Genomic DNA, 13,875 nt, shown 5'->3' on the forward strand with positions numbered 1-13,875 from the left:
GTTAAGAGCCCTTTTTTTTGTTCGACCGGTGGGTGCGCTTTCCCGCTTCTCAGTGCCCGTCTCCTGCCCGACGAATATTCGCAAGCCCCCTTCTAAAAACGCACGTCGCACAAAGTCGAACGAATTAGCTGATCGTGCAACACGTAAATCACTTTCAATTGGCATCCCGAAAGCGCAACCAAGGAGCATTTCAAATTTTGTACTCTTGAACCCGTTCCCACAAAAAACGACTTTGCTATGTTTGTCCGTGTGAGCGTGTCCGTGTGTGCGTATGTGTGTTTTTTTTTCACAGAGGAATCGTCCTTCGCATGCTGTTACTGCCCGAGCAGTTGCCTGAGCATGCTTACACTCGAGAACTTAAGAAGTACGCCACCGTTTTTGTACACCACATTGGCCGTAGTTGTCCATTAAGATGTGCAAAAATGTTCTTCCAAGGGAAAAGAATACCCTGATCAAGCCTTATCATGCCTTAACTCTTATGTTTTACAGTGTTTCTCAGTTAGGCAATGTGTCGCCCAGATTAGAATAATATGCGACTTTTGGTATAACAATCGTGTGTTATGCGAAAATCGCTAATTGTTTTAAACATGTGGACACTGGTTGTTTGTCCTGAGAGACACACTCTATCCCTGTGCGTGTGTTTTTGTGTGCGTGCGTGTGTGTTTGTTGTATAATTTCGCTTACGTTCCTATCTGGTGAAGACTTCCATCACCATGCACAATTTAGTTTCAATGTTTTCCTTCCAATTGGATCTTTCCAAACCAGTCAACTGATGGGTTTGTTTAACAATTCATTAAAAAAAAAACAATCTGTTGAGCTCAACAATTGGTTTAAGAGAAAAATTTACAAAAAATCAAACGAAAGCTCAACCTCACCTTGGCCTGTTTGCAACTGTTTCGAAAACCATTGTCGATATTACGATCACTCTGTCTACGATGTACCTTCTTAGTGTGTCTTCTTCTATGCTCGAGTCTGCACGATTCTATCTCTCTCTCTCACACTCTCTTGCTCTCTCTCTCTCTCTCTTGGTCTTGATCTTGGTTTAACATGTTGTGTTTTTCGTTATCCTTTCGAGGTTTGGTTGTATTGAAGCGTTATTCGGTTATGAGTTTGTACCATTGTACCCCGTATACGTTTGCACTGTGGAATTTTTAAGTTAAGTTTTCTGCAAACATTTTTGTCCACACAGTTAGTTTCGATATTTGCGGCAACACGCGTTTGCGTTACGTTTTTCGTTTTGTGTACAATATTCGTTCGTCCGATCATTTGCGTACCATTGGAATCAGGTTCAGAAGGAATCGGGTTCCAGCACCCATCCGTCTATTGGCACATTTTTTTTTTGTAATAACAATTTTCAACAAATAGATCATCCATCCCATCGAAATTGCATCGATTCTTGATGAAATAAGGTGCTGGGTAATATAATTGTAAGCTGACTCATTTCATCAAGCATCGAGAATCGAATTCACATTGTTTCTCACATTCAACAACAAAAAGAAAACTGCATCCTGTCGTAAGTGGCAAATTCTCATCTCTATCTTTCCTGTTTTTTTCTTCCTTTTTCAAATAATCTCTCTCAACTTTGCTCAAAACTTTCTTCCTACTACTTTCTCCACTATTTATACCACCAACACCACCTCCACTACTATCTCCACAACCTTTAACAACTTTACCGAATAACGAAACAAATTTACGCTACACGACCAACAACTCTTTAACTGTATTTGATGCTCTCAATAATCGTTATGGAACATCGCCGGATTGCGATCTGATCAGGTGAAGCATCGACACGATCGCTTCCCGCGTTTGCAACACTTCTAGTCGTGGTTTGGCTTTTTAGAGTGTTTTTCCATCAAACAGAATCTGTTTCGCTGTGATGGAAACGTCCATGCTTCACACTTTGCACGGATAGAAGATAGTGATTGGAAATTTTCCAAGATCTACTATATCCTTTGCGACATTGGATGTGTCGTTTCAATGTCCAGTGCTTCCTACAACAACTCTCAAAACGATTTTGAGCCGCCTTAATAGGCACTTCAACCAAACCAAATACTCTCAAAATATAAATACCCCTGAAACAGAACACCTTAAACCCCCTGGACAGGACAGTTTACGCCAACGATGATCTATATCGAGAAAAAAAAATCATGATCCTTACTATCCACTTACAAAAAAACATTCAAAAACGTCTACGATCAAGCCGACTAACTCTAATCTGATCCAAGTGAGTCCCATTTTAACTTTTATCCCTAGCCATCTGTCTATTTTAACCCTTATGCTCTATTGTCTAATCTGTATATACACACACACACTCAAGTTTTTTTCTTACCTTAACTCTACCCACCAACACGCACCCACATATGTACACCCCACATGCACGATTGTTATGTGTGTTTTTGTTTAATTCTTCAATTTTTTTTTGTATTTGTCTATCTGTCCTGATAGTGTTTGTGGAATGGTTTTATGTTTTTTTCTTGATTCTAAGTAACAAATTTATCAAAATATTTTAAAGACAATTTTGATAGCGCACGTAGTGCTGATAAGTAGATAAATTAGATTTAGGTCTATCTTACTTCCACAGGGTGTTTCGGAATAAATTTGACAGCTCAGTAAGGGAAAAGGAAATCTTCTTTGTTGGTGTCTATAAGTTTAGTTTTCCATTAGGTGACCGTTATAACCTAGCAGGTCTTTTAGCCAAAAAGAAGAAATTACAGTACTCTCAATAATATTCGCTCAAAATAGCCACCATAAGCATCGATCACAGCTTTAAACCTGCTTCTGGACCTTGAATAAGCTGATGCTACGGTCTACTTGAAAAGTCGACGAGGGAAGTCTTGTTTGTCCTACTCACAAACGAGTCACACTCAGAGGGCCTCCAAAGATCTTGATCCGCCATTGGTTCTAGAGAGTTTCTAGATTAGGGACTTTAGTATCTGATAGTATTCTGGGTCCATTAGGCAGAAGCCATGTTATCCCTATTTTTGATAGCAGGCTCGCCAATTGAAGCTAGTTATTATCCTCCATGGCTTCTAAGAAGTCTGTAGTCTCTAATCCTGCTAGAGATTGTAGGTTGTAGGTACTAGAGGAGAGATTGTATTCTGGCAAAAGGAATGGCAATGTCCCTCTTTTTGATAGCTGGAACGCATCATCATGATTTTAATTATTCTTTCTCATGGGTTATAGGGAGTCTCCAGTCTCTAGTCTCTAGATTTTACGTTGCTTAATGGTCTCCCATATTTCAGATAGGTTGTAGTCATCCATCCGTTATGATATGAAAAAGGGTCCATACTTTAAATCACGCCTAGTGTGCGTTGAACCCTATGATTCCTATAAAAAAGATATTTCCAATTCTGTCAAATTTATCCTAAACACCCTGTTTTTTAGACCGTAATTAGATAGTTTCGTTTGCGAGCTTTGTGTTTCATCGTTTATGTTCCGTTTCGAAACGGCAGCCAACGTGACGGCCTAGCAATCCGTTTTCCATAACGATCATCATGCGATCATTCCGTTTTCCTCACAAATCCATTCATTTTTTCGGTTTTGGTTTACAAATACTCGATTCGGTTTAGTCCACCTAATAATGCTCCTCGGCTAGAATTTACTGTCTCCCATTTACTGTTTCCCCGTACGGGAAAAGTCTCTGTGTAAGTGTGCGTGAACGTGCTGGAAAATTTAAAGCATAAAACAGCAGTATAGGAGCGGTACGATGTTTAGTTGTAATTATCCTTATTTGTTTCCTTCCTTTTCATCGCTCGTATGTTCGTTTCGACTGGTTTCCTTTCCATTGTTTAATCTTATTTTCTCATTCAGTATTGAATAACGGTCATTGTTTTTGCGTATTATTTGGCGTATTGTTTTTTCCTTCTTTTATCAAAACATAATGAACTGAGGTTTGACTCATCTCTTCTTACAATTAAGCATACATAATTGTTCTTTGTCGTTAACATAAACATTGGTTCAGTTTTCAAAGCTTGGTACACATTTGATATTCACATCGGTACACTAACTTAACAACTACCTTACATCATGGTCACAGATAACTCACAGACCACTCACACACACACACATAACGCTTTCTAACACACATTTACTCTCTTAGCTGCACACTGCCACTAACAGTTCACTCGCCATCACATTGCTCAGCAAAACTGTCGCAAACCCATACTAACGATAATGCGTTTGAATGTCCTTACCATCATACTAATGGAATGTTTCGTTTCTACCATCCATTTTTGGTCCCCTTCTTACCCTCCCTCCTTTCTCCCCCCCCATTAACCGCTTCACCGTGCGTCCATGTTGGCGGCCCGTACGTGTGTATGTATCGATCTTTGTGCTCTTTGCTCTTTGCCGGTTCGCGCGCCAGGCATCATCATAGTACCCGAGGAGGATCACGGCGCCTTAATAATATCCTGCATAGCCGCCGCCTCGTTCCTAACCTGTCTCCTCTGCACTCTCTGTCATCGAAAAAGAAAACGCAGACATCACAGACAGCTGGGGCTGCATAGGAATGCGGCCCACTACGACTCGACCACCAGTGCAACCGGTATAAGTAAATAGTTCCCAATTTTGTTTGTGTCCTGTCCTTTTACTGGTGTGTGTGTTCTTGAAGGTTGGTCAGTATCTAACGTACCCTTTTCTGTTTCCATCCCCCATGCTTCGGCTGCTCGTTGTGGACTAGGCCTTGGATCGAGTCGGCGTCATCTGCAGGGTGGTGGCAGCCTTTCCGGCAGTCTGCACGGCATCAACAACGGTGAACCGATGCACATACCGCCCGCCCCACTTCCCCCGGTCAGCGTGCCGCCTCACGTCTGCATCAACGATACGCTGATCGATACGGACGACCTGAACGACGATCTGTTCATGAGCAACTGTGAGCGATTCTCGAGCGGTGACAGTGTATAGCAATGAGTGCCGACAGCGGGCCTGCCAGTGAGGCCGGGTTCGCGTACGATGCTGACGGCGCCCGAAGCACGGCCACGAAAGTCGACCCGTCACTGCCGGTGTGCCTGCAGCTTCTGCCAACATTTTCTGGAGGCGCAAAACTGCTGCTCGCTCTACTACTACTACCCGTGCGATTCGTGCTACCTGCTGCTGACGCTGCTCTGCGTGCCGGGCACCGAGCTGGAGCACAGCCCGGTCTATGGGCCCACCGTACGGTAGGGCGTTCGGATGGGTTGGCACGGAACACAGTCGTGCGAAACACAGTAGATAAATAAAATATTTTAATTGTGAATATGGATATCCTTCGCCATCAGTAAGTCCACCCGCCCATTCCCTCGTTCCCCCCAAAAACCCCTCCTTTCCCCTGGAACCCGATCCCCTTACTCATCAACCCACGCGAGAGGTTTGGGCGAATGGCGAGCAACACTAATAACGATGAGTGTGTAAAACAAGATTTCATAATACTTAAATTAAACCGCGGAAGCCAAATACGATTCAATCGATACGCAGTAAAATAAAAAAACAAGGAAAAAGGAAAAAAGTCGGTGCAGTCGGTGCAAAATACAGGTTGATTTTTGTTCTTTTCGAGAATCGAGAACGAACCGGCATTACGAGTGATGCACTCGCGCTCGAACCCCGCGGTGGTTTTTCGATGGTGATGCGCCTTGCATGCCTGTGCACACACACACACACACACGAGCGCCTGCATAAGGACAGGACGAGAGGTGCACAACACTAGCCAACCCACGGACAGGGAATTGGGAGCTAGGTGGGGCGCTCCGGGGCGCTTGCGGGTAGACGCGCGCACCAAACTGGCAGGGGACAATTTTATTTGTAGGTTCATTTTATACGAAAGCAAATACCGGTAAACTAAACGTGAAGTAAGTAACCACAGTAAAGCAAACCCTTTTTAACAATATTTCAATCTAGCAAAAAAAAAAAAGATGAAGGAAGAAAGGAAAAAAAGAGAAGACAGTAGATGGAGAGGGAAAACAAGGCGTAAGTAAACAGTATAACAATGTGTATGTGAAGATAAAACTAATAAAAACAAACAAAACAAATACTAATAAACTGCACCTCGGGTAAGGAAACGAGGAGAATAAAGAGTAAAAGACAAAGCAAAACAAAATAGGAAATATCTAATACAATTTACGCCAGTGCAGAGAGGCAGAGGAAAAAGAAGCGAAGGGGAAAAAACAAAACAAGCAAACACACAATACAACTAAACTAAAACTAAAATCAATCATCTCTATTCATGGCGTGTCGAACACCCTTATTCTCAAGAAGCATAAAATCCTCCCCCCCCCTCTCTTCCCTTCACCCCCCCCCCCCCGCTCCCCGTCTTTCCGGACGACAGATGCTTCGCCTATGGTATCCACTACTAAAACACAGGCTATTGACATTTTTCGTACTGGAACAATCGAAAAAAACAAGCTCGCTACGAAACGCTTCAAACATCCCTCTGCGTAAACGTCTGCACGACTATTCACTGAAGCGCCGTATCATTCACACTCACACATCTAACGAGACAACTCCAACGTGAGAAAATCGCAAACGAACATAAAACAAAAAACCAGTAAAACAACGCGTACCATATTAACAAAACTAACATACTGAAAAATGCTAGCAAAGACAAAATGGCAACAAGTAACATAACATAAATTTATCTGCCCGAAACGAACGCAGAATGTAGGAAAACGGAAGTAACCAAGCAAACAAACAAACAAAAACAAAGAATTTGTAACATAAAGTAATGATTAAAAAGCAAAAAAAAACAAGGAATCACACACACACACACACGCGCGCGCGCAGAAGTGAGGAAATGTTGTTTTTATATATTTGTACGAACTAGTTATTAGAAATTAACAAGAAATTAATATGAAAACTGTGGGGAAAGAAAATTGTAAGAAAAAATATGAAATAAAGCAAACGGGCGGCAGGTTAATGGTTGGCACGATATTATCGGAGGGGAAAACAAAAACCATCTTGCAAAAGGATGGAAAAGAAAGAAGGAAGGAAAAAAACACGATACGCTCTCTCTCTCTCTCTCTCGCTGATAGTAATGCAATACCGCAACGCTAAAGAGAAACAAAGGGATAGAAAGAAAAAGTGGAAAATGCTAAGGAGAAATGAAAGCGAACACGTGAAAACGAAAAAAAAGGAAAAAGGCGAAAGATAAAAAGCAAAAGCAACAGAAAAAAAAAACAAAAAAGGTAAAGCAAAAGTAATAACTTACAATGAAACAGATTTTACTACTACTACCGTACACACACACACTATCGAACAGGCGCATATAATATAATTAGCAAAAATAACAACAAAAACAAACACAATAACCACGCTCTCCCCCGTCTTATTGTGCCCTGGGGTGCGTGTTCAACAAAATGGGGGAAGGGGTCAAGGGAGAAGGAGCTAGCGCACACGCTCACACACACACACGCACTCATTTCAGTTTTAGGTTTGGGGTTGGGGGGGGGGAGGGGTCGAGTTTGTAAAGTGTGTCTTATGCCGAACGTTTGTATGTGTGTGTTGGGGTATTTTGCTAAATCAATGGGTAATGGGGGGGTTTACGTTTGTGTTACACGCGGATACGGTTCATTGTTGCTAATTGTATAAGTTCGTTTCCAACCAATTACACCTAAAAACCCGTGTGTGTGTGTGCATGTGTATGTGTGTAGATTCGCGCACTTCCTGTTTCGCGAAGCGAAGGAAAATCGATTTTCCGCGAACGGATGGCAATTTAATTTATTCGCCTTTACCTCACCAGATCATGTGTGTATGTGTGTGTGTGTGTGTATGTATGATCATTTAACAAACAAAGCAATGCACGGCGAAATAAACGTAGTAGAATTCTACACACACACACCCATGCACACACACACATATATTCTGATTTCACGCTTACTATATTGAATGTCACAACTCACACACCTCGAAAGCCGTTAACGCTGGCAGAGAACAAAAAAAAGCAAAGCTAAACCCTAACAACAGCAAAAAAACATTAAACGAATAACAAGCACAAACGGTAAACGTGCGTGGCATTAACCTTTAACATTAATCCAAAATTAAAAGTAAAGTACACGAAATGCAGCAACAAACACAAAACAATGCAATAAAGAGAAGCAAACAAGAAGCGAGAACCCATGCAATCATACCTGTTGACCGTTTGCCGAGCACAAACCGGCACAGACGGCTAAATGAGCCTTTTTGTGTGCATACTAAAACAGTAGAACAAGACGCGTGTTGAAAGCAAGAGAAGAGAAAAAAACAACACCCTCTCCTCCCCCCCACACAAAAGCCAACGGAACCGGAACAACTCAACGCAGCTGTAATCATAGAACGATTAACCATGTATTCAATGTGAGTGTGTGAGTGTGTGTGTGTGTGTGTGTGTGTGTGTGTGTGTGTGTGTGTGTGTGTGTGTGTGTGTGTGTGTGTGTGGGGGCGTGTGTGTAAAGTAACGTTAAACTAAACATGAAGAAGATTAGGGAAAAGTTGAAGGGGAATAAACATTTTAACAGAAAACTGCAAAGAATAGAACAAAAAAAAACAAGCAAACAGAAAAAAATAACGAAAAGAAGAAGACGATTGCCAGAAACAGTACGGTTAACGAAAAAGAAGAAAAAAAGATTAAACAAATTAGGCAAAAACAAAACATAAGAAATAACTCAAGCATTCCTTACGAGACACACACGCACATACACACAAACGAAAAGAGACATTAACAGAAATCGTAAACCACAAGCAAAATTAATCGTATAATGAAGAATGTATGCGTCCACTTTATTAAACAAATGGGAAGGAAAATGGTCAGGCAACATAAGTGTGTAAGAAATTGAAAAGTAGAAGGAAAAGCGATAGGAAAGGGAAGAAAAAGCCTAGCAGAATCAAAAGAAGGAAATAGAGAACTAAAAAGATAGGAAAACAAAGGAAACAGGTGATAACTGGCATGGCAAAAGGGTATACAAACATAGAACAGGTAATAGTAGCTTCCAGAGTGGAAAATCTCGTTTTTTTTGTCAAAGTCCTTTTTTCTTCCTTTCTTCTACAATTTTCCTGTCTTTTTCGTGCAACACAACACAGAAAATGCAGTCATTAAAAAGGGTAACACGACTCCCCGGTTGATGCTGTGTGTTCTCTATCTTATGTCAAGCCATTTTTAAGCCCGCCCTTTTTGAGTTCCAAATTTTCCTACGAAAGTTTGTTACATAGATTGTACGACTGTGGCAGTATCGAAATGGGTGGCACGCATGGCAAGGAAATGGGTGACGAAAAATTGGTTTCATGTTCACTAGCAATGGGCGTCGTCACACTGCAATATGCCAAACATAATATCAAGCCAATATGTGTGTGGTCGTTCGTCGCTTAGTATCGCGATTTGAATATTTCTGTCTACACACACAAACACACACACACACGCGCGCGACACGGTCTTGTGAAACAGGCGCCGTTGAATGGACCGAGTTCAGTATGGGAGCATACGAATTTTGGAAATTATTGTTCTATTAGTTTCGTTCTGCCGTTAGTAACGTTCGTTTTTGGATTCAAACTTTCAAATTTTTGAATTTTGAACGTGTCGTTTCCATTGTTACGGTTGAGTGTGGCTGAGACGGGGGGAAAAACAGAACAGACGGGACAGGACGGGAAAGAGAAAATCACTGCCTAAACAAGTAAACACATATTTAAAACAATTTTATCCAACAAAGCAAACCCCGAACGAACGGAAGTGGGACAGATGAACATATACATACAGTAGACACATTCAACCAAGCTCCTGCTGGCCCCTGCTGGGATAGATTTGGCATTTGTGTCATGGCTCAGTTCTTTTACTCCGATTTTGGTTTCTGCAATCAAGTTAACAGCAGCTTTCTTGCCTTTCGGTTTCCCCCCAAATTCCCATGAGCAAAGCTACACGCAAACTAAAACTATGACAATCGATTGTTTCAACCTGAAGACCTGGCGAGTGGTACGGCGATCGAAGAACACAGAACTCATCGCAGAGGACCTTGGTTTGATTTCCCTATATTTTTCACCATACTGTCTCACGCTCGCTCTCACGCGCGCTCTCTCTCTCTCTCTAGCCAACACATCTAGCCAATCAATCAAAGCCAACTCTAATTAGGAAAAGCCACATACTCTAACATACCGATCGAGCGAACGCCGTGAAGAGCAACAGTAACATAGCTTCACATTTATAATGCCACTATTAACTACTAACTGAACCATTTCCCTCGATGGTGGGATAACCGGGGGGGATGAAGGGGGTCAGTCAGGAGCTACACTTATCTAAATTAAACGCATACTAATAACAAACGGGAGGCACTAAAACAATGGAGGGCAACATTTGCACGTGAACCGTGCGACATTAAGCAATCGTGTTCACGGAAAGTGTCCACGAGTCATACAAGCAATCCAACTGGTAAGCAGCACGGTTTGCGCGGAAAAGCGAGCGAGTGACGCGACCGATAGAGAGAGAGAGCGAGAGAGTGGCAGAGAGAGAGAGAGAACGAGCGAAAGTGTGTGCGTGTGTGTGGGGTGTGCGCGAGCGGAGTGGAATGCGGTGGAATGTGGCGCGGCGAGGCGAGCAGATATTGAAAACAATTAAGAAAAAAAAAGTAATTCCTAATGTTGTTTGTTATAATCAAAAAATAAACTGTTACATAAATTATAAAAAAATAATAACAAAAAACGTAAGAACGTATCTGGACAAAAAAAAAATGGAAAGCAACAAAAAAAAACATGTTAAGAGTATAGAACTCATTTTGATATTAATAAAAACGGAAGAAAAACAAAAAACACAGACAAAACGCCCACAAATAACATACTTGCGGGTGTTTGCGCAATGGCGCTCGCGCAAAACCGAACCGAAAAACCGAAAACAAAAACGGTCAATGCGGTTTGAAAACGGTGGCAAGAGGAGGCGACCGATTACGATAACGAAGCGAGGAGGGTGGGAGGGTGTAAACCACTGTCTAGCGGAAGCGGAATACACGATAGCTGTAGCAAAACAAGACAGAAGAGGAAGCAAAAAAAAACAAACAAAAGGGTATTAAGGAAACAGTGGTGGTGAAATATGATAAACAGCCAAACACTGGAATAAACATTAAAATAAAATGGGAGAAAAGAAAACGGGAGGTAAACAATTAACGTAACAACAAAAGCAACAAACAAACAACAAAAGCCACAAATACACTCACACACAAGTTACACGCACGAAATAAGCAAACAAGCAAACGAAACAAACACACTTCCATACAAACAGACAGACCGACACAGCGAAGTGGAAAACAGAACAGTGAAAAAGTACAGAAGTACACATACCACACACACACACAAATACAAACACACACATACGAGTGTAACACAGCAAAGCAAATGGAAAACAGGAGAGTAACAATGGTGAAGCAAACAAGCAGTGCTAGGAAGGGCAAAAGAAAGCTGTAATTTTAAGAATCAATAACGTGAGTTAACGAAAAATATAAGATAATGATTTAAAGAAGATAGTGTTTTTTCGACAAACCGGTTGTTTTATTTAATGTGATGATGTGAATATTGGATATTGGAGACTAACATCCGAACAATTGTTTGAGAGGATGATGGATTGGAGTATGGCCAGTTCCTCCAGTGGCAATTCCAAATATTTGTTGTCCACTGCTCACTTGTCTCAATCGAGAAAGTATTTTAGAAAGCAAGGTAGCTTGGACGACAGCAGCTATGGCTCCTACATATATTATTTCAATAACTCAACCCTCTACAGTTCATGGCAGTTCAAGTTAAATGATTTAACTGCCCGTTGCTAAATTACTCACTTATAGCGCCCACGTTTACTGGTTTGAAATTGAGACATGAAATATTTCATTGAATGGGCTGACATATTTCACAGGCCTTTTCGGATTCTCGAAGGAACTTCAAAGCAATGTTGTTTATATTCTGTACTGTACGAGTTCAATTTTCATCAGCAATGATATTTAGACTGGTTCTGAAGTTTTTTAGTCTATTTTGAGTGGAATTAATATTTTAATGTTGTTCTACTCCATTTTTATTCTTCAAACTCCATAAAATCTAATTATTTCTCCCTCACACAGCACCCAGAAATAAACCTGAGGGCATATACACCTCCTGCGGCTGTCAAACAATTTGTGTACCAAAACAACGCTGTACGAGCGATATCAATATTTTCACCTGATCGCCGCAAATTTTAATTACTTTATTACAGAAAATGTCTATTGAAATTGAATCTGCCGAGTAAGTGCCGTGAACGGTTTCGTGAGTGCCAACAACAGCGACCAGCATCAGCTAACATTTGCCTCCATTTCAGCGTGATTCGTCTCATACAGCAGTATCTGAAGGAGTCGAACCTTCACAAAGCACTACAAACATTGCAGGAAGAGACAGGCGTTTCTCTCAACACCGTCGACAGCGTGGAGGGTTTCGTATCCGACATACACAATGGCCACTGGGACACGGTGCTGAAAGCGATTCAATCACTAAAACTGCCCGACAAAAAGCTGATCGATCTGTACGAGCAAATAGTGCTGGAGTTGATTGAGCTGCGGGAGCTGGGTGCTGCCCGGTCTCTGCTACGCCAGACCGATCCAATGATAATGCTTAAGCAGCAGGAGGCGGAACGTTACATCCATCTGGAAAACATGCTGCAGCGTGCGTATTTCGATCCGCGTGAAGCATACCCGGAAGGTTCCAGCAAAGAGAAGCGACGTGGCGCAATCGCTACGGCACTGGCCGGTGAAGTATCGGTGGTACCGTCGTCGAGGCTGCTGGCACTGCTGGGCCAGTCACTTAAGTGGCAACAGCACCAAGGATTGCTACCGCCCGGCACAACGATCGATTTGTTCCGCGGTAAGGCCGCCATCAGGGATCAGGAGGATGAATCGTACCCGACACAGCTAGCCCGACAGATCAAGTTCGGCCAGAAGTCTCACGTCGAGTGTGCCCTCTTCTCACCTGATGGTCAGTATCTGGTCACGGGCAGTGTGGATGGGTTCATCGAAGTTTGGAACTTTACCACCGGCAAGATTCGTAAAGATTTAAAGTACCAAGCGCAGGATAACTTCATGATGATGGAACAAGCCATCCTGTCGATGGCGTTTTCGCGCGACTCGGAAATGCTGGCGACCGGTTCACAGGACGGTCAGGTGAAGGTGTGGAAGCTGATAACGGGCCAGTGCTTGCGACGGTTCGAAAAGGCTCACTCGAAAGGCGTGACGTGTTTGCACTTTTCCCGCGACAACAGTCAAATACTGACCGCTTCCTTCGACCACTTGATACGACTGTACGGGTTAAAGTCGGGCAAAATGTTGAAAGAGTTCCGTGGCCATACGTCCTTCGTGAATGAAGCCGTCTTCTCGCCCGACGGTCATCACGTGCTGAGCGCCTCGTCGGACGGTACGGTAAAGGTGTGGTCGCTCAAGACTACGGAATGCATTTCAACCTTCAAAGCGTTGGGCACACATTTGGCCGTTAATTCGGTGCTCATCCTGCCAAAGAATCCGGAACACTTTGTGGTGTGCAATCGGTCGAACACGGTCGTCATCATGAACATGCAGGGCCAAATTGTGCGTTCATTTTCGTCCGGTAAGCGCGAGGGCGGTGCGTTCATCTGTGCCACGATATCACCGCGCGGCGAGTTTATCTACTGCTGCGGTGAGGATCTGGTGCTGTACTGCTTCTCCGTAACGTCGGGCAAGCTGGAGCGTACGCTGAACGTACACGAGAAGGACGTCATCGGGCTAACGCATCATCCGCATCAGAATTTGCTCGCCTCGTACGGGTGTGACGGTTTGCTGAAGATGTGGAAACCTTAAGGATTAATGGACAGGCACCGTTCGGATGGTTGGTTTGAATGCATGCGGACAGTAAAAATAACACAGTAAGTGCATAAAATAAGTAAAATAAACGACAAGTGTGAGAGTAAAA

The 13,875-nt window shown here is 42.6% G+C and overlaps 2 protein-coding genes across 20 annotated transcripts in view; both read left to right on the forward strand.

The window, feature by feature from the left end:
- Positions 1–11,460, forward strand: part of LOC118506460 (cubilin) — a 93,000-nt gene extending 81,540 nt beyond the window's left edge. For 12 of the 19 annotated variants that reach the window (XM_036043623.1, XM_036043626.1, XM_036043630.1 and 9 more), the window contains 2 exons: positions 4,364–4,549; positions 4,679–11,460. In XM_036043623.1, coding sequence (XP_035899516.1) covers positions 4,364–4,549; positions 4,679–4,902 — 410 coding nt within the window. In that variant the 3' untranslated portion in view covers positions 4,903–11,460. Of the gene's footprint in view, positions 1–1,776; positions 2,225–4,363; positions 4,550–4,678 lie in introns of those variants that run through there. The other 7 variants (XR_004905509.1, XR_004905511.1, XR_004905510.1 and 4 more) reach the window with 7 other exon arrangements.
- Positions 11,461–12,045: 585 nt separating this feature from the next.
- LOC118506465 (WD40 repeat-containing protein SMU1) lies at positions 12,046–13,875 on the forward strand. Its single transcript, XM_036043639.1, has 2 exons — positions 12,046–12,186; positions 12,260–13,875. The coding sequence occupies exons 1-2, from the start codon at positions 12,161–12,163 to the stop codon at positions 13,761–13,763; spliced, it is 1,530 nt and encodes a 509-aa protein (XP_035899532.1). The 5' UTR covers positions 12,046–12,160; the 3' UTR covers positions 13,764–13,875.

Source organism: Anopheles stephensi, chromosome 2, assembly GCF_013141755.1.
Source record: "Anopheles stephensi strain Indian chromosome 2, UCI_ANSTEP_V1.0, whole genome shotgun sequence".
NCBI classification, from domain to species: domain Eukaryota; kingdom Metazoa; phylum Arthropoda; class Insecta; order Diptera; family Culicidae; genus Anopheles; species Anopheles stephensi.

Coding starts and splice junctions, on each gene's coding strand:
- LOC118506465 (XM_036043639.1), top strand. CDS start 12,161: ATGTCTATTGAAATTGAATCTGCCGA. Junction 12,187..12,259: donor ATTGAAATTGAATCTGCCGA/GTAAGTGCCGTG, acceptor CCTCCATTTCAG/CGTGATTCGTCTCATACAGC.